The sequence below is a fragment of the Anser anser genome, assembly GCF_964211835.1.
Source record: "Anser anser genome assembly, chromosome: 4".
Lineage (NCBI taxonomy): Eukaryota > Metazoa > Chordata > Aves > Anseriformes > Anatidae > Anser > Anser anser.
In genome coordinates, this window is record NC_139724.1 from 54370222 (window position 1) to 54397510 (window position 27289).

Here is a 27289-nt window from a genome sequence, read left to right on the forward strand (position 1 = left end):
CTTCAGCAACTTCTGCAGAAAGCACTTCAGATCGCTGGGGGGAGAGAGGTGTTCAACTCCCAGTGCAACCACGGAAGCTGGATCAATACTCAAACAATCCTGTTTATGGCCTTTTTGCAAAATATTTAGGTGTTCAACAACAAACATTAAGACAAAAAATATATCCCTTCCTAAGGCAAAGTGAATTGATGAAAGTTGAGGCTCCATGGGTCACTGCTCCTTCTACCCCCTCTTTCATACACACATTCAAGCCGATTCTCTCCAGCCTCACTCACTTGTTATACAGGACAATATCTGGCCTCCAGACCAAATTGCTTGGAATCCTGATAGAATCCAACCCATCGTACTTATCCTTGTCCCATTTGAGGTACGCATCATACCAGCTTTGTCGAATCCATAAGTAAGCTGTCAAAATTTGGTTCCTTTCATCCTGCATAAAAAATAGAAATATTTCTAGCTGAAGGTGAAAAAAGTACATCTTAGATGCTGACAGCATTTGTTGTGTAACTTTAAAGCAATGCTCAAAACTGGCCAGAACATTGACAGGCCACAACAGCACCTCAGACAGGTACATATACTATACAGCATAGAGGGGACTTCTGCATTCAATTTCTCTCTTGGCCAAGCCTTCCTCCCCCAGAGGACGATTCTTTTTCCCTGCACCTTCCCAAGCTTTAATCACAGCTGTCTAAGGCTCTTAATATCTCGTGAGTTTTCTTTTGCCAGCTTCAGAATACCAAACAGCTGACAAAATTCAGTCCAAAACTCTGAAAGCTTGTTGATTCACAAATCAGAAGCGATTTTCCATTCTCCTTCCAGACATCTCTTTTGCCTTAAAAGCATATCTGGCTGAACCAAATTTATAAGAAGTTAAAAGCTAAAATAGGGAGTTTACAAGAAATTAATTGCTTCCTAGAAAGAGCGTTTGCTCTTTTTATTTAATAGCAAAAGTTGCCTGGATGCTACAATACAAACATCTAACTAAAACTACAAAGTCTTCGCAATTCAGCAGCTATGTCTGTAGACATGTAATGGAAATCCTAGCATTGCCATCAGATAAGATTCTATTAAGAACCAGAGAACATGACCCTTGTGAGGAAGCATTACTGAAGTTGTCACAACAAAATTTAAGTTGCTTTCCCACTCCAAGCAAGTTTACAGTTAACACACTCCTGTACATATTCAGAAAAACAGAACTGCATTTTTACTCACCATGTCTTTAATTTGGGACAATGTTATCTGAAGGGTAACATTCAGCACTTTATCTGTGTCTTCCACTGGTCTTAGAGCATTTGAATAGTCTTCAAACAGTTCATTGAACAGCTTGTGAGCATATTTTCCTTTGGCTGATTCTACAGCTAGATAACACATTTGTTCAGTACATCAGATTAAGCACTGAGCAATATCAGAAGATAGCCTTTTTCTATAGCTTCAAACAGTATTTGCTATATTTATCATTCGCATATTGTAGAGTACCATTTAGTGCGAAAACAGAGTAAACCTGATGAAGTTATTCAAATAAAGACAGCATTCACCTGTAGTAAATGAATAGCTAGCTTTAGCTTTTCACACCCACTGAAAATAAAACTCTCTATCCAGAGATTCCTACCATTTTTGAAAGTATCATTACTTCTATTTTACTGATTTCTTTCATAGGCATAGAGATTATTGGCTTAGAGTCACACATCTGCTAAGCTAAAATTAGAAGCCAAGCCTGAAGTCAAACCTGCTCCCTGGCTAATGGCTTGTGATGTCTCCTTAAACGCAGCACTGACAGATTCATGCTACTTTCAGAATTTACCCTCCCGCTGCCCTTTTTTTAAAAACAAAAACACAGCACTTGGGAGAAGTCTAAGCTCTTTTCTTCACAACTTGACAACTACACAAGGTATGAACACATCCTTGGACTAACATCTTTCCCAAAACCATGTATTTCTTGCTATCCAGACTTCCTATGGATATTCCACTAAAATTTCAGATTTACCACACTTTTGCTGGTCCACACTGCTTTGTGCATCACCGTTTCTCTAGGCAGTGTCTGCATTACCTTTAGACAAATTCACACATTTCTGCAAGCAAAGGACAAGGACAGTAACCTTCACAAGACTTGTGCAAATGCCAGCTGGCACAACACAGGAAACGAGTGCTATGGAGGACATTGCTCTCTGGTGACTCACAGTGACTTCCTGGACTTATCAGAGTTCAAACTAAACCTTCCTGATGAAAAAGAAATCCTAACAAATCAAAGCTTCACAAGGAGCATTTGGATCTGGCTGTACATGATCATTCATTTTGTCTATGCGTCAGTAAGACAAAAAAAAACCAGGTGAAGGGGACTTCTGGAGCTCAACCACATAGGATGCATCAGGACACCAGCTCCTACCTGAATAAAATAAATGCCAATACAACACAAACTACCAAGGAGTATTTCTCACCTTGAGGCATCACGGCTGTGAACAGCAACCAGAGAGAGACATAAAAGGAGGATGGACTTTTTCTCTTCATTTCTGGACCTTCTCACCATCCAGAACTGTAACAAAACACAAGTTGCACAGCAACACGAAGTTGCTGCAGCACTGATAAGCAGCTAGAAACAACTCAGTCCTCCCTCAGCAGCTGTCAGTGTCCTGGAGCAATGGTCTCAGCTCCTGCAGCTGCCTGGGGCTCTGATGAACCCTCCCTCTCCCCGTAACCTGAGAGCTGCCTCCTTGAAGCTAACACTGTGCGAGACAACAAACAGATGGGATATCAGCAGGAAAACTGTGTTCCATTGCATTTCTCACTACAAATAAGATGAGGTTTCTTCACAGATTGGACATTTCTCATTTCGTCATTGGGCCAAGTTTTACTGCCCTTATGTTCAGCAATAGCTTCTCAACACCGGTCCAGTGAACCTATGAACCCTCACCAAAAAAAAAAAAGCAGTAAGATCTGCCTCAGTACTTTAGTTGGTGTGGTTACACCAAGCACCACACATCCATCGTGTCACATAGCAAAAACCACAGCCTACCTGCTCGCATGCAGACAGAAGTGTTTCCACCTACCAAAGTGACACCACGTGTAAGATACGCAGCTACAGCAACTGCCAAGTCTGACAGCACAGGCAAGGTTTGCAGAAGCACAATACAGCTGTGCAAGCTACAGCTTCCACTGGCACAGACAACTCCGTGATCAGTCCACGGCACAGGAACCAGGAGCAGAAGTGGATTCTGTAGATAAAACGCTATTTCCCAACATAGTACAATTTCCCAGGTAAGCTTAACCAGGGTTTACAAATGATTACGGAATCACTGGAACAGCTCTTGCATTTAGCAAAAAGACTCACAGGAGAGAAGTGTGACTGTAAAGCAATACCACAGCTGGCCTCCCTTCTACCCAGATAGCCAGCTCACTGTTAGCTCTGCCTGTATTCCTCATATTGCTGAGTTAAGTTTCCTGGCATCGCAGGCATTTTCTTACAGTTTTCTCGCAAACAAGAGGAGGTGACTTCCTCCTTTCCATAGAGATGAATCCAATCCCTCCTCATTGTATGCTGCAGCACATCTTTGCCATCCTATTAGGACAGGTAGCAAAAGTCATTAAAATGGACAGGTGAAAAGACAGAATGAACTACCAGTAAAAAAAGAACTGTTCCAGAACAGTTCAGATACAAACAAAAAATACTGCTGTTTTACTCTTGTGCATTCCTTTGGCTAAAAGGAAATTGATCCCTTCACACACACAGTTTCTATATAAGAGCACTGTGGTGGTTTTACTTTTTTAAACCTGCTCCACCAGAGGCCCAACCAGGGTCACTCTCTGGCTTGGCTCAGGCCAGCAGCAGGTCCCCTTTTGCAGCCAGCTGGAGCTGGCTCTGATCTGACCTGGGGCAGCTGCTGGGCTCTGCTCACAGAGGCCACCCCTGCAGCCCCCCTCCTACCAAACCCTTGTAACATAAAAGCAGTACAAGTACCAGTCACTGGATAACATCTGCACTTTAGCGGGGTCTGTAAATCAGTGACATTTATGGCCAAGTTCAATAGGTAAGCACTAAGTAATTTCAGTCAAAGCACCTGTAATGAAATCCATCTCCATCACTTCAGTTACTTGTCAAAAGGGGGAAAAAATGGAAAACAATTTAGAAGTCAAGAAGGTCAGAGCAGCCCTTAGGCAGCATGTGATGACTGGCTTTTTCTGTGGGTAAAAAGGTGTACGCTGTCAGGTGACAAAAGTTAGAGACAAAAGGGTTTGGGGGGGTACTGTCACATCAGTGCTTTCTCAGGTGATACCTTGAGCCTAGTCTATCATTTTTGTCAGCAAGCAGCTACTGCTTCTTACTAATTACAAGGGAATGACCAGGGCACTGCTTTAAGTGTGCTGCTATAAATGCTGCAGGAACCAATATGAAGGTCGCTCTGCCACAGGCTGGGGACAATCCTGTGAGCATTGACACCAGCAATACAGCTCTGCTGAGTAGCACAGCTTGATACACAGTAATTCACATAAAATCACATATATTAAAGAACCCTGCACCTTTATTGTAATGTGTCCTTTCCAAAGGAAACCACAGGTTTTCAAAATAAGAAAACAAGAGGCATGCTTGCATGTGTTATTTAGTTTATTCCTATGTACATATTTCATGTTATTCATTATAAACTTTTAAAGGAATAGATCATAACCAGTACTTTCCAGTCAAATATATCCAGGAGCTGCCACACACAGGGCATGCAGACAGCGAGCACACATACAGAAGACACTTATGATGCTACATTAATTGCAGTGCTTATAATAAAATATATCCAAAAACCTTTTCAATATTAGAGTTAAAAGATTTATCAGTACACCACACCATTCAGCTTTTTTTTTGTAAAAAATTTAATCTGTAATTTTAAACCAAATGTCCCTTAAGTAGACATTTTGTGTAAAGAGTATTAACATTATTTGTTATTTAATGATCTGAGAGATTCATCTACAAACCCACGCTTCCTTGCAATATAGTTTTAAATTGTGGCTTAATCTACAATAATGCTACTCCCAGATGAAACATCCCATTTAACATTTGAATGGAGCATAAATTTATACTCAAGCAGTTCTCTATTTTTACAGTAATAAGTTATGCTACAGAGTCAGGAACCGACACGAATACAAAGCAGCTTACAACGATAATTTCAGAGTCATGGTTGTTTGCAAGTCAGAATCAAGTCATTAACCTCTCCCCAAACTAGACTTGTTTCCAGTGAAATCTGAAGTTACCTCCTGAGAGGGCATCCACCAGCAGATGGCCCTGTTAAGCCAGCCTACTGGTTTACCCAGACACTCAATCTTTGTTTACTGCATAAAATCACATCACATTTTAATCGACTTTGATTAATTTTGCTGATTATTTACCTTAAATTTAATACAAGATTAGCAAAGAAAATATGTTCTTTTAAAGAAGATAAGCAGAAGGAACAGAACTACTTAATGGCTGAATCTGGCTCTTGGATCTGCCGAATATACACAAGGCCAGCCACAGGAGGATCTCAGTGCAAGCAAATATAAATCACTGTCAACAACTGCACAATGTGAAACCATATTTAGAGCAGAGGCTGCTTCTGCTGAGGCAGAGATCAGTTAAGGCACAACATCCAACCCCGGTTCCATATGATTTTATTCAAACTTTTGAATTTGTGAGTACATGTATGGGCTATAAACAGCAGAACATTGTTTTCATGTTTACATTCAGTGGGACAACAGGGTTCAGCAGTGCACTGAACCTGTACAACACTCACATGCCATGCAACTTCTGATGGTTGTATGGACAAACAGGTTGCAATCAAAACATCAAAAAAACTGAATTCAGTGTACTGCCTTGTAAGGTAAATTTGACTTTGCATATACCTTAAGGACAGACCAAAGTGTGTGGGGGGGTATTTTCATATTAATAACTTCCAGTTTTAAATATTTATCTTGGACAAACCACAAAAAAAGCAGGAAAGAAGTTTAAAAACATTTTAGAAGTTTGTCCTTTCAATTAAAGATACCTTTCCTCTCCTGCTTAAATAATTATTTGCTCCTGAAGCTGAGGTTTTGACATGTACATTTCCAGACTTTTTTTTTAAATGTATTTTCATCCTTTTTTGCATGGAAAACATTAAGAGTTTAAGCCTCCAACTGGAAAAGCTACAGATACTGTATTATCACAGGCCTCAAGGCCGTCTGTACCATTTATAATCCATCCCCTCACCAGAGAACAATAAAGAAGAACAGATTGGTTTCTAAGCACAGTTTGTAAGAAGTGTCTCACAGTCTGCTTCTACTTGCCTTCCTGCCAATTTTTCTCCCCAGAAGCTGTTGTGTTCACATTCTTCACAGCATTTGCTACAGAACATTATCTTACAATGGGGTCAAGCAGCACACTAACTCCTCAGAGTCAAGACTCCTCTCCTTAGACGAAACAAAGTCTTTACACAGCACAGGTAACAGCAGCTCTTCTTGCCAGTAGAACAGCCTTACTGTGCCTGCTCCAGGGAAGCAGAATACAGCACTTCATTTACATGCAGCATGTTCCTCTCCACCTCATTTTCTCAACCCACCTACTGCTTCCTGCTTCCTTCTCTCTCAAAATCCCCTACCACCTGAAACTAGCATACTCATTCATACTTTCTTCTTCTGTCATACACACAAAATAGGAAATACATTAGGAAGTGTTCAGCATGTTAGGTCATGAGATGATGTGGAATATTAGCCACATTTTCCAGAAACAGAAAAGCCTAATTTAAATGTTACTCATAATTTTTTTCTGAAAGTAAATTTTATTTTTGGTCCACTTACACATACAGCTCTACCAACCACCTTGCAGCACATGAAGTAGAGGAACCTTTTGTCCTGAGAAGCCTTGCATTGTTTAGTAAGATCTAAATTGCAGCTCATTCATCCTTTTTCACCAGGACAAGGTACTTTATTGTCCTTGCAAAGCATTCAGTAGCTGTCAGGGTTAAGAACAAAGTTATTTTATAGCTTTAGCTGTCAGAAAGCTATTTTATATACAGCTCTCTCTCATTGGGGTCACTTCCAGCTTTAGATCATGCTTTTGAGTGGCTGATTGCAGGATCTATGCTCTATACAAAGACAGGCAGTCTGATGCTCTAAAACAAATTGGATTATTATAGAGATTTTTTACCCTGTTACAAGGGTATAGAGAGACTCAAATACCTTCTGCCTGATTGCTCTTGCAACATGGAAGACAACACAGTACCTCAGCCTTGAGAAGTGGAAAGAAGCCCCCCAGCTACTGTGGTACAGGCAGATGACAACTGTAGGAACCCCAGAACACCATTCCATCAGCTCAGGTGGACTTCACAAAAACTGAATAAACTCAGAAGTTTACTGAAGTAGACTAAAGGGCGGACATCATTTCAGATGCTAACTCAGAGCTAAATTTTATCTTTAAAATTCAAAGTGGAGGAGAGGGTCAGAAGTAACATCCTTATAAAAAGAGGTACCAAAACATTATATACACAAGGGAATCTACATAGAGGCAATCCCTAGCACCCCCTGAAGATATCAGCTTTCCTGGTGAGCTCAGATCTACCTTGCAACACAAACTAAATTACATCTAAACATTTGTATCCTTATCCAAGTTCCCTGCAAAGAGCTAAGATTAATATTGTGTACTAATACAGAGCAGCTGGCTGCAAAGGCAGGATGCCAAAAATAAAGTCAAGAAAGAAACCAGACCATAATGTTTCAATCTAAACAATTCCAATTGCAGGATGACTGCTACCACAGTATTCATACCTGCTACTTGGCCAGTGTTGCATACAGTTTTGCTTACATTGTAAAACGCATCTAGAAAGACACTAAGCAGACATTTTTGTCACAAATTTTGGCATTACCTAATTGTTTCAGCTCCATCTAATCATACATAACAGTCCACCCAGGGAATTTCTCCACATTTCTAGAATTTAGAGGAAGAAAAAACTGCTTTACTGAGAATATAAATAGTTCCCTTGACAATCCACTCCAAGAGTGGTTTTCTAAGCTCATTAAACTAATTTCCAAGATTACAACTACTGCAAAGCTGCCTACTTTAATATATATATATTCAGAACAACCTCTAAACTATCACAATACAAAAGCTTTATTTGTGCCTAACAAGCCTCAACATAGGACGAGACAAGCAGTAACAACTCATCTCTGAGGGAAAACAACTTTTTATAAGTTTTAGCTATCGAAGCATCTTACAGTATGTGCATACTTTCATTCTTCAGGCTTCCTCCCAAGAAGCATCTGAAACTGGGAAAAATTTGTTGGCTTTCCTTTTTGGCTACTTTTCTGAAAAGTAAGTTTCGATCACAAGAATGCTAGCACAAACTCAGAGCAACTCTACCTTCAGTCAAATTATTCTGGGTTTGCACTAATATTAATACGACCACAATTGATTTCTTAAGTGTCCCTTTTGAAAGCACCTTGACAGGACAGAAGTGGCAGGAAACAGAGGAGTCCCCACAGAAAAGAGATACAGACCTCTCTGCCATACTCATCTAACCAAAAATTGTTAAGTCACTGATATGGCAGATCAGGTATACCTCAAAGAAAGCAGCTCTGTCTTCATCTCCAACAGCAAGGGACCTGAAGCTTCTTGTAAGGGATGCATAACAGCTGGATGCACTCCTTTTCCTCGCAGACTCTGCCAGTTTTCTTTTCCTGTAACAGAATCTGACCAAGCTGCATCATCAAGAACACACTGCCATTTATGCTAAAACTTGGTCATGCTCAGCTCACTCAGACGCCAGCTCAAAACCAGATGCCCACAGTAAGCAAACCAGCAAGCACATTAGGTTTAGATGCTACAGCCTGTGAGGGAAAGAACAGACAAGCCAACAATTAGAACAGACTTCATCTGAGGCTGAAGAGTATTAAAGACATTTCTTGCATTTCTAGTCCCATGCTCCAATTAGCTGTGCACTTGTCACAGAAGAGGTACAGGCAGCACTGCAACCAGACAGGCTCAGTTTTTGGGGCTGGACAAGTTGCCTCCCTACAGGTCCCTCAAACTTTAGGCAACATTGGCAGGATACAGATTCCCAGGCACACCCGTTTTAAGCTACACTTTTCATTGTTTTACCAGCTTAAGAATAACAGTATCCCACTCCAGCAAGCACCTTCTAGCATGAACGCAGCTACTTTATGCTACAGACCAAGCTAAAAAATTTCACGTTGAACAAGATTAGTAGTAAACCTGCAGTTTTACTCAAAGCCTGCAACTGTGCTCATTCTGGCATAGCAGGCTCATTTAGATCTTGGGAACAAAGCACCAACATGAGCTGAAGACAGTACCTCTTGTCTTAAGCATCCATGAACACAGTTGCTCCAGGACACACTTAAAGGCTGTATGAATACCTTTGGTTTTCATCTGTAAAGTCCTAAGTGATCATCTAAAACCAAGATAATGCTTCATTCTTTTCAACCTACACGAAGTGCAATGTAATGAATGCTCAGTGCTTCTTTGGTTAACTGCCTGAAAAACTTTATTTTGCCCATCAACCAAAGATCTGCTATCCAGAAGTGTTAACCTGCAACACTGATCTCAATCTTATGTGCTTAGTAACTGCTATTTTTCAACTTCCACAGAAGGTGATTACGAGGTACAAAAGTAGTTAAGACCAAAATTGTGTGTTCTAGCATTAAAATGCTACTATAACCACACGTTATACCTGGCTGGCTTGTGCGCTTTGGGAAACATTTGCTGCTTGTCTGACAACAATTGGCAGGGGGCTGTGAAGTATTATCTTTGCCAATTGCTCAGCTGCCTTTTAGCTTGATGAAGGGCATGAAGAGTTTTATTCTGAAATAGCACAGAACCAAGATGTTGGGGAAAAAGCAAGAGGGATTACATCACAGCCTACAGGTAGCAGAGCTATGAGAGGACAGACAATCCTACAGTCATCCTGCAGTTACAGCTTTTGGGAAATGTATATGAAATTGCAAGAGGCAATTCCCCAAACTAGTATTAAAGAGCTAGCGTAAGAACACTGTTAGAAGCTGGAACAGTTTTAGCAACAAATTCCTTATTTACTTTACTCCTGGGCTCTAGGCAAAAGCAGCATATTACACAGCCATTTCAGAGAGCTGCTCTGAATCCAATGGTAAGGACTGATACGTTCAGGTCTGGACCTTGACTGACCTGATCTGGTTGATTTGCTGGTGGGAAGCCATGCATAAAGAAAAAAAGCATTGGTTTCTTGTACACATTCTATTCTCTACATCTTTCCTTTCTGCCAATAATCTTATATACCTTCAGTAATCTTCCGCAATCCTAGAAGTTACTACTAAGTATGACAGTGGTACAGCTGAGCACTGTGTTACAGTGAACAGTGAACACGCAGCCAGCCTCAGAGAAAGGCTGGCCGCTCGTTACAACATCTCATTGGAAGGCATGACCCAGCAAGCTGGCAATGATTGGTGGACTCAGCACTGTACTGATGCTTCCAGCCAAAATTATGTCATATCACAACAGAAACCAGAGCCTTCTTTATCTATTTATATCAAAAAGCACTGTTTTCCCTTTAGTTACTTTAAAATAAATGTACTTTTAATGCCTACTTACAGCTTCCAGCTCTGCAGCCTTAGCAATTACGAAGCTCTGAGGTGGTATGTCCTGAGAACATGAAATGAAACAAAACGTCTTCAGCAGAAAGCCAGGGCAGGGTAAACAAACCAAGAGCACCAGCATGACATGCCCTGTGTGCTGCTATGTGAGCTGCTGCAGAACATCTGGTGTCCTCCTTGCTGTGTAGTGAAATAAGCAAGTCCCTACAGCACAGAAGCAAACATTTCAACTGCTGGATGTACAGATGTTATATCACAACTATATATTACTTCTATGTATGTTATAAAAGGAAGCCACTGTCACCAAAAAAAAATCTAGGCATGCAAAAGGCACTTTGGGGATATTTCAAGCAACAAATCAGTGGAAGCCCTTATTTTCATATAACATTATTTTTAAGGTCTTCTTTTGCCAGCTACTTCCCAGGTGCTGGTTGCAGACAAGAAAAATATATGGAACATGCAATTGCTTGTACTTGCAGATTAGTCTCATAAAAGCCCCTCAGTAGTTTTTATAGCAGGAATAATACTTTATATAAAGCCTGAAGAGAAAACCTTAAGTTGAAAGGCATTTGTCTATTTATCTTTAGCTTTCTGGACTTGGGCCTTTGGGATCAAAGGACACTGTATGCTGTAGAGCCAGACTAGCAGGGGATGTTTTCATTCCACAAGAACAAGAAGTACTCAGGGACCTTGGTGTGAAACCTGGCAAATATTTAACTTAGGTTTCCTATTTTACTTGCAATAGCTATGGAAAGATGCCTTTCCTTGCAAATTTCATCTACTCAAAGAACACAAATAAACTTGGCAGTATAATTCAACAATGAAAAATTTAACTGTCCAAATACATACACTTGATACTTGATTAATTAGTGCTGTACTAATTAAAGGGTAACATTACTTCTGTCATTCTAAGGAATGTATATTTTATCTAAGCATCACAATCTGGAGAATCAAAAGCAAGCCAGCCAGGTGTACAAAGACTTAAGATACAAAATACAATTAATCACTTTTACTCTTGAAAAGAGTCTAATTAAATATAACAATTATTAATTGTAGAAACTGTAAGAGTTCAGGCTTCTACATGAATATTGATTCACCAGTATCTCAAAGGTAATACATAATACAGTAATTTCCTCAAGCAGACAGTGATTAGTACAAGAGTAATTTAGCTTTTTCTGCAGTCTGTGCGCTTAACCTTTCACACTTAACATGATAAAAAGTGTGAAATCATTAACATTGTAAGAAAGAATTCAGGATCTTCAAAACAGCAAAGTGTTAAAAAAAGGAAAAAAATCTGAAAATCTGAAATAACCACGTTAGGATTCTAAGCCAATGAAACTCCTAACATTAACGAGAAAACAGGTTCTTGGTTTTATTGTCACATAAAAGCAAACATACAGCTCCAGCAAGTACAGATCAAGCACCACGCTTATAACCCTGTTATCTGAAAAAATATGCCAGCCTATCAAAAGACAACTTTTTAGATAAGCAGGAAAAGCTAATTACCTCTATGATGGCTGTCCCTTAAACAGATTTCTGTTCTTCTCAGTGCTGGGATCAGAGAACTCAGCAAAGTTGACATTGTGGTTGAGTCTTCATCACCTCTTCAGCTACTTCCTAGACTTCACTTCCATTTCAGGGGTACAAAATGAAAGTCTGTGGTGACAGCTACAGAATGTAGACAGAAATAAGAACAGAGGTATTTTTTCTCTTCTGCTTCACATATCGCACTGAAGACAAATATTACATATAAAACAGACATCCATTTTTCCAGTAGTGTAGAACAATCGTTGTGGAATTTATTTGCAAAATACCAGGTTCCCCAGAAGCCAGACAGATTTCTGAGGTTTCAGAAAAAAAGTATACACAACACAACAAAGGGGCTAGGATCAATACTGCCATCCTGTCTTACCTGCAGATCCATATATACTATATATCTTCTCATCTCCCCAGCTGAGAAGCACCATTTATTGCCAAAGTCAATTAAATGGGAGAGTCCTGGTACTGAGTAAGAACAGCCAGGCATAGCCACCAAGCTGTTCTTGTACCATGTTTATTTTGATACCTCCCAGTTCCACCAGCTACTTCCATCTACTTGGAACAAAGGACTTTTCATCCCCGAACAGTCTGTGAGGTTTTCTCCTGTTAAAAAGCCTTAACCAATTTCTGCCTGTCTTGAACATATTTTGATAAAAAAGGCTAAAATCTTAGTGGCTTTTCTTCTTCCCCTGGAACATGCATTTTAGGTCAGACTCTTCCACTGGAATTCAGTTTTCAACAGAACAGAAAGCTCTCACCTTCAGATGCTTCCAGCTGACTATGTCAGTAAGCAGGGGGAGAAGGGGACAGAGGAAGAGATGAGCTTATGTACTGTGGAAGAAACCAGGCACATTTTGCACCTTCAAATACATTATTAGGAGACAGCAGCAACTCATTTTCAACCAGTCTTTCCTGCCACCCTGAAGCAGACACCAGTAAAACTAAAACACCAGTTTATTTCTCTGCTGAAGTCTCACGATCAACACAAAGCTGAATGCCAAACTACTTTTTCCTATATCAAATAAGTCAATTCAGCTCAAGGCATCCTCTGGCAAGTCTTTCCTTTTCAGGGCAAAAGAAGATAGCTTCCTAATCTCCACTTTACATTATGAGCATTAATAATCCACAGTAGCCTTTGTATTCTGGAACCTCAGCTGTATCTCTCAAGGCTTAGGTTGTGTTTTTTTTTTTAATAAAGATTTGCATCCTTCTGTGTCATCCTCACCTATACAACTTTTGCAAACCTATCAAACATTTACCATTTATACTAAAAACCCTCATCAACTCTTGCAGGAAAAGCATTGACATAACTAGCAGTTGGAGCCAAAAGAAAATGCACTCATCTGGCAGCCTTGATCTGCCTAAGATCATGCCCTTCTCCAAGGCACAGGGCAGCCAGCTCAGCCCCTTAATGCCCCTGGTGGCACAGGGCCACTAATCCCCCAGAGGGGCTGGAAACACCTTCTGCAATAAGGCCATCACAGGAAGCAAAACAGTGGGGTTTTTTGGACTAGCAGGGTATAAAATCAAACATCAGCTGCTCTCTTAATGGTATTCCAGTGGGCTGCCTTAAGCCCTGTGGTATGACATTACTTCCAGGACTTTTCCTAACTCCTCACCGTCGCGAAGGAGCCACAGTGACTTGTGTGACTAGCTGAACCGAGCTGCCTACTCCATGGTGCTTTGCAGCCATCCCGGGATTTCCCCCACAAGTCTCAGATTTACCAGCCTGCAGTGGGTTAGCTCTGACTTATAGCCAAACCCCTTGCCACTGGGACAGGGGGGAGAAGACAGGAAGAATGGAAGCAAGAACACTCACAGGTCAGGACAAAAATGGGGAGATCGCCTAATTACTGCCATGGGTAAAACAGACAACTTGAGAAAATTTAATTTATGGCCAGTTAAAACAATCAGGTAGTGGGAAACAAAAGATAAACCAGGCAGCCTTTTATCTCTTCCTATAGATGTCAGCCCTGCAGCCCCACCACCAAAACCTTGCGTACACAGACCCTTCACAGCAAGGCAGAGTACTTGAGGCCAGCACACCCGGGACAGGCCAGGGAGCAGACATCACATACACCAAGGTCAGCAAAAAAAGCTTGAACACAAAAAAAAAGCTTGGACACCTAGGAAAGCTTGCAGAGAGCACATAAAGCAGCTCCTTATGCAGGTAGGTATGCAGCAAGCCTCTGCTCAGCCCAACCAGTGGGCACCTCGGGGTAAGTCCCTTGGCAGATGCCGCATTAGCACCACCTTAGTTAAGGCATTACTTACAGTTAGACATTATGCAGGAGTTACTCTACAAACAAGCATTTCCAGTGAACAAAGCCAGCTTTTAACTGAAACACAGTTAAAAACAAAGATCTCAGATACGGTGCTAACCACTGAAGTCTTGCCACACTGTAGTAAGTCCCACGCTCAACACAATGCAGGTCTCATAGTAAAAGAGAGGAAAGAGTAACAGAAGAGTAGCAGACTGGTGGTGCCCTGCAAAGTGTTAACTTCCAGTAACCAGAAGGCTTGAGAAATCATGGCTAATTATTTCCATGGCGATCACACCAGCATTAAATTCCAGCCAGCTCCCACGCTGTAATCCACATCTTTGCTAAAAGGCAGCACAGGGCAGAGTAAAATACTAAGCTACCCTACTTAGCAGCACTGTCATTCCAGGTTTGGAGCAGTGATAGCAGTAAGGACGATCAGGCAGCTTGCTGCAGTTCTCTGAACTTGCCACGAGTCCACCTGACCCACCAAAGCCCTTCCCAGTTTGGCCACAGGGTGAAAAATATATTCTATGCCATGCCACTGCAAGTGCTGTAACTACAAAACTGGAATTATTCAAGCCATCGAACTTCACAATTATGGTTGAAGGCTCCTCAATTTAAGAAAGTTAAGAAAGTACCTTAAAATTCAGGAAAAAAACGAACAGGCTGAATTAAGGAGAAGTAACATCCTAAGGAAATAATTAACTGTTAAGTGAACTCTGATATTTTAGCTATTTAAAATTCTGATCAGGCTAATTATGCTCAGAGAGAATTGGGGCTAGAAGATTCAATGAAATATTTTCAGAGCTAGCATTTGCTGAACAAAAATGTTTCAGTCCCCCATCTAAACAGAAGACAGTGCTTTGAACACATCTTACGAATATCAACATTTGTTTCTGTTGTTTTTTTTTTAAATTCAATCTTTGGTGTCTGTTATTAAGCTAGTAATGTAACTTATATTTACCTTTTGACCTTAGTAACATCTTTTCATATAGCCATAAACTGTAATATACCTTGTTTTAAAAAAATGTGACTACTTGCTGTCTTACAGTAATTAACTTAAATTCTCAGGAGTTTTTCTTTAAAACTTTAGTCATTTATTGCTCTTAAAAAAGAGAGTATACAATTTCTTTTGCATAAAAAATATTACTAGTAAGCACAGGCTGTTTTAAAAAAGGAAGCATTTATTAATTCAAGTGACACAAAATAAAAGCATCTGCAGACTTGCTGTCAAGGCACACAAGGTCCACATGCAGCAGGTCTGACACCCCCCCCACCCCTGGGGCTACAGACAGTGTAAGCAGCGACTGCAGGCGAACTTCAGGAGCCACTGTGGTGTGAGGCAGAAAAATCATTACAGGCATTGGTACTTAAGTTACTGCCACCAACTAGAAACTATGTGGTTAAACCCTTACAGAAAGGGGAGAAGTCAGGAGCTATTTCCCCCCCAGTCTCCATGGCTATGGCCTCTCTGGGATCACGCAGGGCCACCTCGCCAGGCGGGTGATGTCCTCCCCGGGATACCCACAGCATGCTGCAGTGAGGACAGTCCCCAGCCAGAAGGAATGCACGCCGTACCGCTCCGCAGGCAGCCCCAGCAGCCTCAGGGCCCGTCGGAGCACAGCCAGGAACTCCCTCCTTGTGACTGGCATGTTATCTGTGTGCACAAAGAGCGGCCCTTCGAGTGGTGAACGCAGCATCACGTAGCTCTGGAGGGCCAGGACAGGGCACACCCATGGCTCCCCAGACAGCCCGAGGCTGATGACATGTCTCTCCTGGCCAACAGGAGAGTTACGCAGACGAAACACCGCTCTGCTTTCTGTCACCTGGATGTCACTCAAGTGCAGCAGTTCTGGCTGCAGTACAGCACGGTGCTTTGCCACCATCTCTCCTATTCGAAGTGCCCCGAAAAAAGCTGCAGTGAACAAGGCACAAAACAGCAAGCATTCATAATGGGATACACATACAGACTCCAGAGCTCCTAAGAGAGAGCGTAACACCTCAATTGTTATAGGAGTGTATTTATCCCTCAGAATGCCCACTTGACGTTTCAACCCTATCACCATGCAACAGGTTATAGCATCTTCTAGAGGATCAGGGTTACCGGTCAGTCTCGACAAGTAAGACAGTGCTGCCACATACATCAATGTCTTTGAGGATGAGTAAAGAGACTCCACAGCCAAAAACCCTCTAACTTGATCCTCTGGAATCGGCCAGGCTGCAGGCATCCCCATGCCTTTCCTAAAGGCAAGGAATTTCTTCAGTCCTTCGAGGTAGGCTTGCCACAGCCTAACATCCCCTGAACACTCCAACAACAACAATGTCTTCAGAGGCCAAGGTCCCAAGGAGTGTTTCCCAGGACACCTGAACTCCCTTCCTACAAGACAGGATCTATATTAGCACATGCTGACAAGAGGCACAAGCATGTCACTCAAGAAGCAATAAAGAGAGTGTTTAGGTGTGACTTTAGGTGTGACACACACCTAAAACAATGCTCTAGTAGTTTATCTGCCTAGAGACATTCACTTCACACACAGCTACACCCAGAGCTGTTAACAAGCTGAGATATCTTTGAAGTGAGGAAGGCTACAAGTCACACACCTGATCTATATTGGGCAGTAGATATGGCAACACTAGAGGAACTTACAGAGTGGTACCAGGAAAGAGAAGATTTAAAAAACAGCCTTTCCAATGTTGCCTACAGACCTTACACTGCAAAGGTAACAGAGCACGCTCCTGCCAGATGGCAGAGTATTTCCTCAGGTAGGAAGAGCAACACCCTGGAGGCCTCCCACAGGGACTCGAGCAAGGCACAGAGAAGGGCCCCCAGCAGGAACCGCAGCAGCCAGGAGCCCACCCACCTCCCTCAGCAGCCCACTCCCCACACAAGAGCCACCACGCGTGCTCTTCGCCCCCTGACAAGTCACGGCCACACTCACCAGTCGCCACACCGCAGTCTCCGCACCGCCACAAAACACCAGGATGCACCACCGCCGCGGTCCCACACGACGGCAGAGGATCCGCCTGGCCGGCGAGGCCCAGCTGCAGCCACTCCATGCCTGGCTCCTGGGCCAGCAGCGCCAGCATCTCCCAGAAGGGCGCGGCGGGAGGCCCGGCCGCCAGGCGAGCTCCACAGGACATAGCGGGAGGCCAGGCGCTAACAGACCGCACCCCCCTGCTGCACTACGAAGACTGAGATGCACGCCCCGCGCCGCCATTTTTATAGCCGCGGAGCGGATCGCGATGCCCTTCTCTGATTGGTCACTCGGAGGCACGAAGCGCTGCTATTGGCTGTCCGGTGTGGGCCGGGCTATAAAATGGCGGCACGGAGCGGATGCGTTCTTTTGGAGTCCGCCATTTTGTTGGTGATGTGGCGCGTTGTGGAGCCCGTCGTCGCGTCGCCCTTCTGGGAGCTGCTGGCGCTGCTGCGGGGGGAGCCCGGCATGGGGCGGCTGCTGTGCGGCCTGAGGGGCTGGCCCCGGTCGGGAGAGATCGTCGGAGCTGAGTCTGGTGGCGTCGGGGAAGCTGGTATGTGTGGTGTTGGGGGGGCTGACGGGGGGGTTGAGGCGGGTGGACGGTGGGTAGGCTTCTGGTGTGGGGTCTGACCGTGCTCTGGAAACCTGTTAGAACCTGTGTGTGTCATGGGTTTGTTCCTAGTGTGTGGCTTTGCCACTTCTGTACATATGTTGATGGGGTCTGGCACTGCAAAAATCTTACTGTAGTGTGCTGTGTCTGTTGCCAGGCTTGAGGCATTGCTTTAAAGAGGAAAAAATACAGGCTGTCCTTATGCTTATTGATAACTTAATGCTTCACTAGCACTCTGGCTGTTGGAGGCTATTTAAGTGAGTCATAAAACTGTAAGGGATGAAGTTATTTGTTTTCCAAAGAAGTTCAAACAAAAGTCAAAGGGTGCTGAAAGGGAAGAAGCTTTTTTCTGTTGTTTTTTAGACTGACTTGCTTGCTATTCCTAATGTGGATTTCTTTCAGCAGGTGAACTCTGCCATGTTCCTGAAATACAGCCCTTAGGCCCTTTGCCTCTGAGGACTCTGCTGTTACTGGAGCACTCAAGAGATAGACACCAGTGGCAAATCTACTGTGAGGGCCTGAAGAATTTTCTTGCCTTTAGAGGCAAGCCATGGCACAGCCTGCAGTTTGGCCAGTTCCAGTGGACCAAGTGAGAGAGTTCTTGGTTGCCATGGAGTCCCAGGATCTGCCTCCTGCAAAACTAATAATGTACATGGAAGGGCTGTCCTTCATCTCCAGAATGGTAGATCATCCTGATCCTCTTCAGGACCCTGTTACCTGTCATATGATATTAAAGTTGAAACATAGGACTGGCCCTTCAAAGGATAAATGTTCTCCTGTAACTATTGAAGTGCTAAGATCTCTCCTGGGGACTCTGGAGTCTGTGTGCAGCTCTCCTTATGAGTGTATATTGTTCCGTGCCCTATTTACTGTGGCTTTTTTTGGGGCACTCCGCATAGAAGAGATGGTGGTGAATGACCAAAGCGTAGCACAACCAAAACTCCTGTACTTGAGTGATCTCCAGCTGACTGAAGGGAGTGCAAGTCTTTGTTTGCGTGCACCTCATATGGACCAAGAGAGATCTTTGATCAAACTGGGACTTTCTAGGGAGATGTGGGTGTGTCCTATTGAAGCTCTCCATATCTATCTGGCAGTGCGGCCACAAGGAGAGGGTCCTCTCTTTGTGCATTTGGATAGTAGGCCTGTGATGAAGAGGGAGTTTTTAACAGTCTTCCGCTGTGCTCTTGGACTTGCTGGACGTCCTCCAAACCAGTATGGTGTGCATTCCTTCTGGTTGGGGGCTGTTGTAACAGCAGTATGGCATGGGTATTCTGATGAAGCTATTAACAGAATAGCAAGGTGGTGAGGAAAAATCATGAAAATCCTGAAGAGGACATAGAGCTATCCATTGGGCTTCTGTGGTAAGGGATATCTTCTGCAATGCAGAATACAGTCTCAGTGCTCTAAAGCTGCAGAAAGGTTGGAGTAACTAGTACAAGGTGACTTTTTTCACCCAACATGGTTGAGACTGGTGTGTCTTGTTTTTCAAACTGCTATGGTTGGTGAACTAATGAATATGCATGCTATTTAGCATATTTGTTCTGTGTATTGGCCTTATGTAATCTTTTATTAAACTGATTTTAATGAGCTCTTTGAGTCTTTTTTACTGCCCTGGCTGAAGGCTATTAGCGCAGTGGTGATGTGTGCACTTGGTACAAGTGTGCATCCCTTTTGCAGTCTATAGGAATGAGAAGAAAATCTAGCTGATGGCTGGTGACTGGCAGCTGTGAATATGGGGGGAGTTCAGCTGCTCACTGTGACACAGAGGGATGTTGGTGGTGTTCAGGCAGCAGTTCTGTAGCAGCTGCATTCAACCTAAACAGCTGCTGCTGCTGTCTCAGTCTATCTACATGGGCCTGCCCCTTGACAATTATTAAGATCCTTCACTGAGCCCTCTTCAAAGGGTGTATAGGACCCAGATACTGACCACAAGAAGCCTTAAATTGAAATGGAGCTAAATTATCACAGGTGACCTTGCTTGGTTCCAAGGATCCCTTGTAGCAGAGAACATTTTGTCAGCTCTTACATAAATAACCCTCATCTTCTAATTGTGGCACTTCTTAAAGATTTCATACAGCTTAAATCACTTATCTGTGAAGCAGGATCATAAGGTTGAATGTCACCTTCTGTTACAGCAAGGGTGTTTGAAGTAATGGCATCTTCTCGTGTGTCATGTGTTCAGGAGCTGCCTAGGTGACAACTAGCTATGGAGAAAATAACCAATGTAATACTGAATTTCCATGTCAGGGAAAAGTGACTGCAAGACCCATTTTGCTGCCCCTTGCGTTACCAGGAAGGCACTGATGTACATCACACAAGTACAGCAGGTAACCAAGGCAGCACTGGGGACAGTGACTTTGAGGCTGTCCTCAGGAGTGCAGTTGAATGTTCTGTCCTTACCCAGCAGGTCTCTATTAAAATCAAAGTATGAACTGGTAGTCTGTTAGAGCTGTGAGGGAAAATGCTTTTAGAGAGGATTTAGGGCTCACTATGATCAATTCAAAGTTAGGAAAGCCTCTTGGGATGTCCCTGCTGATGTCGGTGATGCCAAGGGAACAGGGAAGAAAGTTACGGAAGAGGAACGAACCTTGCAAAAATCGGTTGAATAACTGCACAGAGCAGCTGTCCCAGAAAGGTTTCTTATCAGCTGTGTAAGTAGGTTCCAAGTAGCAAAAGGTTACTCCTGGCAGGGAAAAGAGCTCCCGAACAAATGTGTAAAAGCTGTGCTGAACCTACAGGTTCACATTTGCTCAGCAGCAACACCAGCTTACACCACTTTGCGTCCACTGCTATTTATTCCCTCCCTGTGGAGTCTCCCTCAGCTAGTACGCTTTGCTTGGCTAAATCTGGAGCAAATATAAAAACAACCTCAAGTTAAAACTAGTTGGATTAACTTTATCATGTAGTCCAACAAAATGCTGTACTGGCCCAGCTGAGGCCAAGTAAGAAAATGGTATAGGTTGGTTCTCCTGCCAAAGAAAGTTTTCATCAAATTACATCCTGAAAATGTTTCTGTGAAATAGTCATCCTATGGTACAACCACCAATAGCTTTTACTAGTGTGTATCCTGAGACTCTGTTACTGCAGCAACAACTCGTGGATAGCAAAGCCAGCCACGGAAAAGCAAAATTGCCTTTAAGTGATGTATTGTTAAAACTTCCAAGCAGATTTCACTGCACAGCTGCTAGGCGTTGTGCAGATCAGTGATGAAGTTTTGTGTCATAGCATAAAAAATTGTGTAATCTAATGGCACCAAGATGCAGCCACTTCCTAATGAAAGGAAATCAATTGACAACCTAAGCTGACAAATTTAATCTTGTTATACCGTATGAGTGTGACCAGATAGAGTCACTTTACTGGTAAATACCTGTTCCTCTTTCTCCATGCTCAGCCTCTAAGAAGAGTGAGGCAAAATCTTGTGTAAACATGATCCTTAAAAATTCCCCGTAAATGAATGCAAAGACTAGAGGTAGAAAGGAAACTCCTTATGGAGATCAAGCGTGAGGCACTGCATCCTCCCAGCTTTGGTTGTGGAGAACTCGGACCTTAAAATTATTAATGCCTTTTGTGTTAATTTCAAACGTGCATTCTGCATTGGGCATTTATAAAGATACCTAATCCTCTAGCTACAAATTCCAATAGTGTTATGCAGGCAGCACCCCAATTTCCTGTATAAGCCACTTGTTTAGATTTATTCAGCTCTTTACTTCCTGGCACGTTCCCCTCATTCCTCCAGAAACTCAGATTTACTTTAAGACCGTGCCAGATAGATACCGAGTCTGACATCTCAGCTTGGCTTTCACCGCAGCACACCGTAGCATTAGCTGCCCGGCCAATCCACGTTGCAGCCGGTCCTCTCATCCGCCATCACGCAACAGCACGAGCTCTCCTGTCCTCACACTGCAGGCACGTGGTGCAAGGTTTGCTTGCTACCAGTCTTTGGGATAAAAGCCTTTAGGGGCTTAAACAACAAAGATCATAGAGTATGCTACTGAAGTATAGCACTGTCGGTCATGTGATAGAATAAACGTGCACGTGTAATCGTTGTGCTCTGCATTGCGTATGAGGAAAATTTAACAGTAAGGTGAACTTTACGCATGGGAGGAACAGAGGCAGCACATACCGTCTGCAGAGAAAAATAGAAACCCACTCGTGTACCTTGTTCCTGTTCCAGTATCACCTCCAACTCTGAATACGTGGACATGGCTAGCTTTCTGCCACTGATTTCCATTTTCTTTATGTCTGTGTTTTAAAAGGGAGAGAAGAAAAAGGTAAGGAAGTCAGCCAGGAAAAAGAAATGCCAGTGGCTGTGGCAGTGAGAGGACATCACCCAGCTCTTCACGTAACACTGAAAGCATTTGGAAAATGGCATGTTTTCTAAACATCCTGAGAAGCCATGGAACGTGTATTCTGCATGCATGCAGAATTATTTCAGGTGCAGAGCAACCCATCTGTGTGTCATGTCCTTGCGTCCTTCCCTGTTAGCACTGAAGCAGTTTCCAATTTTGTTCCATTCAAGAAAAAAAATATTTTGTCCATGCCACAGTGCAAATCTCATGATCATCTGCTTCTGACATGCTTTGGCAGGTTCACTGCTGCAAACCAAAATGCTGAAAGACATTTAGATGTGTCCCTCAGCCATCGCTTTGTGCTGGACATGCTGACCACAGCACCTCTACAGAGCTCTGGAGGGAACTAGCCATGGAGACTAAGTTACATCTGCCTATAGGACAAGCAGCACGCACGGAAAACGTACCAGACGCAGTCTGCTGAAAGCCGCCTGTGCTTTCACCAAGCCCATTTTAGCAAAGCTGAAAAGAGGCAGGATGACTTTTCCCCAGCTCTTGACATTTAAACGTGCCCCAGATTGACAAGCCTCTGGAGGAGAAGAGCTGACGAACAGGGCCCAGGCAGCGGATCGTGCACAGCGGGTAGGTGCCGAAAGGAGGAGGCGAAAACCTTTAACCACTTCTCCAGCCAGGCATTACGGCCTGCGCCTCCTCTGCAGGCTGAGCTCCACGTGCACGAAGGACTCGCGCTGCTGGGCTGTGACCCGGCGTGGGCTTTTAGCATGCAAACCGCATGTCAGAGGGTGCAGAGAGGACAAAAGCAGCCAACTGCTCCCCTTCGTGAACCACCTGGAGCTTTCACCCTTCCTCCGTTGACAGATTACAGAAATGCAAGGTCACCGTTTTGGCAAAGGGCACGGTACTGGCGCTCTGGGGGCTCAGAGGGTTGTGGCTGCAGCAGCGGTGTTGATGGAGAAGCTGCCGTGTGTGGAGCCAGAGCTTATCGTCCCCTCCACGATGGCTTGTGCTGGGAGAAGAGCTGCTGCTACATCGTGCCGCAGGCTGCCCTGCGATCCCAAATGGTTCACCCCATAAAAAAATGAAGCGAACTGCATTTCATGTAAACCCGCGTACCCGGTGTCATCTCGCGACCTGCCGCTGTATGGATGGAAGTTTCATTTGGGGCTTTTCTTGGTGCAGCCCGAGTGAACGCAGCCCTTTTGGCAGGTGTTTCCGGCGCAGAAAGAAAACAGGTCCCTGTGGTTAAGCTGTTCGGTTTACTTCACCTCATTCACCAACCAGCGCCGCGCACGAGCGGCTCCGCCGCGTTATCTGCACCCCTGTGAACAACTCCAGAATCGGGAGAGCATTTTAACACCCAGCCCTAACTTCACAACTTAATGTTACCCGGAGAAAGTAAATTTAACATATCAGTAAATAAACGAATGAATAAATAAATGATACTTTTTGGTTTAGCTGCAAGCGCTGGGCTAAGGCAGCGGTGCTGGGGTTGCTTCCAGCAGCTCCCGTGCTGGGCAGAAGCCTCCCAGCCCTGCCTGGCCCTTTCCTCGCATTGCAATTGTTGGATTTGTTCATCCTTATCAAACTGGAAAGTGATGCTGCCCTCATCCTTTCAGCCGGGGGATCTAATGAATGCTGCACGCACAGGAATTTTGTGGGAAAACAGCACGCAGGAGAGAGGTCACTCTGGGTCTCACCTAAGCCTTATGCTGCGAGCCTCCAAATGCTCCAGAGGAGCCTGCATAGGCACCACAGAAAGGGCCTGTGCAGTCTCCAGAGGCTTTTAAAGGAAAATTAAGCTGAAAAATCCAGGGATGGACCGCATGGTAGTCCTGCCATGGGGAGAACACAGCCAAGACCCTGGTGGGTGTAGGAAACAAAGGCTCCCCGGGGGCATGCCCATCCCTATGCCTTCAAACATACAATAAACACTGAAGCAAACTCAGATTTCTTTTGTTTTCCACAAGATTTCCCCACCTTGTCTTGCAGAATCTTTCGTCTTGTTCTACTTGTGACTACAAGGACCCCCTCAGAAAGGAATTTTTGTTCCCACCAATTCCAATGGGCATATTGGCACCCTGACCGCTCCAGCTCCTGCCGTGCGGTTCTCCAGGGCAGAGCTGGTGTGCTGCTGGCGGTGCCTCGAGCCAGCCTGAGACAGCCGGGACCGTGGGGAAGCCTGCAGGCACACAGTTTGTGGCCGTAAGGTTTCTCGGCCACTTGATTTTCCTACAACATACGCACAGCAGCAGCTTTGTTTTGACAGTGTCCTCACGCCTCTCCTCACCCACCATCCCGAAACAGGGCGTTCCTCTGCCTCAGAGCATGGGCACATGAAGAAATTAATTGATGGTGTGAATTTACAGCATGTCATTTATTCCATGGTGACTACCCAGGCGTACACACTCCTACTCAGCAAAATGCAAGGTAAAAAGGTGCAAATGACTTCACACTTCATCAACGAACAGGCACTTCATCCAGGCACTAGAGGTATTTAACCAAGTAGCGTGCTCCAAAGCAAGCTTTGCCCTATTTCTGGCCTCATCCAGACACTATTAAAGTCCAGGGGGATCTCTCTCAATTCAGGGAATTAGTTCCCTGGCAAAGACAAAGCTTTAATCAAATAATCCGTCCCTGTTTCAGGGAATGGTACTCATGTTCTGTATAAAGATTTTTAACTGCTTTCAAATGGGAGCTTGCTCAGGCTCCCATTGGGTGGGAGCTGTTATCTCCCATTAAGAGGAAAATAAAAGGATCCAGTAACCAAATTCTTGTTAGTTCAGGACTCAGAGTTTCAGATAATTACCTAGTGTTTTTATTTATATGATGGTGTTTCTCTTCTCCATAGGTAGGAATCAGCATCTAAAATTCAGAAGAGGAGTTAGTAAGGCCAAGAGCTCTCACTGTATCTTCAGATTTGGACTTTTACATTTGCAGTTGACCAGACTAGGCTGAGAACTTTCCAGTCAATTTATGTGTGTGAAACAGACAATTTTGTGATACTGGCACGAGGCTATGGTGCATCCTCACCTGGACACAGGGCTGGAGACCACAGAACAGAGGAGGTGTCCAGTAGGCAGAGCCCAGCGACTCTCATTAGTTGGTTCTTGGTATTTCTTAATGAAGATGCCAAAATTAATGTAATTTGTAACTTCACACTGGAAAGGCACTGACGCTCCTTATGCTTAAGAGCATTTTTAAATCATAGTGATGGCACGGTGCAATGCTCTTCTGATGCACGCAGTACAGGAGAGGGAGGGTCGTCTGATACTGAAGGAGGGATTGTGCATCCAAAAGCTTCTCTTTTAAGTTTTCTCTTATTATGTCATTATAATAAAACACAGGAGCACTCCCTAGTCTCACCAAACATTTTATACAATAATTGTTGTCTGGCATGTAGACAACAGAGGCCTCTTTATTTTATTGCAGTCTCCTTGAGCAGTTTCTCATATACACAGGCCTCAGAGGACAAGATCCTGGCCTTTCTGCACGCCTCTCCCTTTTCTCCTCCAAGAAGGTGATAAAGAGGGCGGGTGGGAGGTCTCCGTTCCTCCCTGAAGGCACTAAGGACTGAATTCTCCCTTGGGTACAATGCCAACTACAGCAGCATCAGCTTTCTTTCCCCAGAACCTAAAGTAAAATCACCCAGTCCTTAGCCAGGTGGAATGAACAGTATTTCATTGTGATAATAGAGCTGGCATATGCTTCTGTAATGAGACCACATCAAAAAGTGAAACTGCAGTCTCATGCGGTTGTTTGCAGAGTCGATGAGTCAGAGCCCTCTCTCTTCCCATGCAGCAGCTCACTCAGCCTGTGCCTGCTTTAATAATTTCCATTCCCTTCAGGAAAGAGGGCCACGTTCACGCTGTGTGATCACAGGAACACTCTTCGCCATGTAGTGAGAGATTTTGAGGTCTTAACCTCGGAGAGTAATTGATTAATAACATCTCATCTAAATTGTTAGGTTTGACCCACATCTGCTTTGGCAGGAAGCTTCTTAGCTGAAAATCCAAGTACAGATGAGTTTCACCATTAGTTTCATGGTCAAGATGACCTCAGGGTTCCCTCTGGATTTAATTCCAGCACCAAAGTTGGCGGGGATTACTTTGAGTGGTGATGGCTCTAGCCCCCACATTAGCATCAAGCCATGCATTCTCGCTGCATGGCTCCCACCTCCCACCAGTGTCCATCCCTGTCTCAACAAATCCTACATCTGGGATCAGCTCATCACAGCTGACTGTACCCTACCCAGTGGGAAGCCTCTGAAAACTCTGCAACATCTCAGATAGGCAGGGCAGAACAATTCTGTCTTGATCTCGATGCAGCTTTGCTTCAGACATTCAGGCCTGTAAGCTTACCTTGTCTCTAATGCCTCTGAGCTTAATTTGCTTTGACATCAAATATCGATGGTCATACATCTCTGCCACTCTCTTGCACAGCTGTTCGTGGCAGTTTCTAGTTCTGCCTCTGGTGTGACAGGTGGGGAAAAACACCTTTACAGGGCAATTAAGGTCAGAAAGAGAAACAATAGCTGTGACAAGTGTCTCCATCCCTCTCAATGGAGTTGTAATATAAAAGGTTTAAATGCAAGTAGAAATCTGTGTTACATCTCCACCCAGTTTCAACAGCAGCACCTAGATCATGTGCATGATGTAGCTGAATGTGTTTTGTTTGAAAATATTTTTATCCTATGGATTAGACTGTCCAGAGAAATAAGGTGATCATCACTCTAGTAGCCTGAATTCAGAAGGAAACACGGATTGCATGATTGCTGTCTGCTTGTTTCTCTCCCCATAGGTAACTTGTTAATACATTGGCAAATTTTGATTAAAGTCAATGGAGGAGCAAAACCCTCAGGGATACTCAGTTCTTAAAAAAATCCATGCAAATAATCAGATAGGGCTCACTGCGAGCTGAACTCATCCACCTTTGAGGCACAGGGCCATGAGGAAGACTGCTCCACCGGTCCTGCTGTGACAAACAAGCCCTGCGGTGGCGAGAGCTGCGGCAGGACTCACC

At 43.8% G+C, this 27289-nt stretch overlaps 1 protein-coding gene and 1 long non-coding RNA gene across 10 annotated transcripts in view; one reads left to right on the top strand and one right to left on the bottom strand.

The window, feature by feature from the left end:
* CHRNA9 (cholinergic receptor nicotinic alpha 9 subunit) overlaps positions 1 to 17509 on the bottom strand; it is a 28780-nt gene extending 11271 nt beyond the window's left edge. The window contains exons 1-7 of one of the 9 annotated variants that reach the window (XM_083835165.1): positions 17315 to 17509; positions 12079 to 12240; positions 10571 to 10776; positions 8550 to 8817; positions 2436 to 2530; positions 1213 to 1358; positions 276 to 430 (exon numbers count right to left, since the gene is read on the bottom strand). In XM_083835165.1, coding sequence (XP_083691291.1) covers positions 276 to 430; positions 1213 to 1358; positions 2436 to 2505 — 371 coding nt within the window. In that variant the 5' untranslated portion in view covers positions 2506 to 2530; positions 8550 to 8817; positions 10571 to 10776; positions 12079 to 12240; positions 17315 to 17509. Of the gene's footprint in view, positions 1 to 275; positions 431 to 1212; positions 1359 to 2435; positions 8818 to 10570; positions 10777 to 12078; positions 12241 to 17314 lie in introns of all 9 variants that reach the window. The other 8 variants (XM_083835163.1, XM_083835164.1, XM_083835161.1 and 5 more) reach the window with 8 other exon arrangements.
* Positions 17510 to 17717: 208 nt separating this feature from the next.
* LOC310899133 lies at positions 17718 to 19548 on the top strand. Its single transcript, XR_014584025.1, has 2 exons — positions 17718 to 17903; positions 18363 to 19548. It is a non-coding gene; the product is annotated as an uncharacterized lncRNA (long non-coding RNA).
* Positions 19549 to 27289: the final 7741 nt, after the last annotated feature.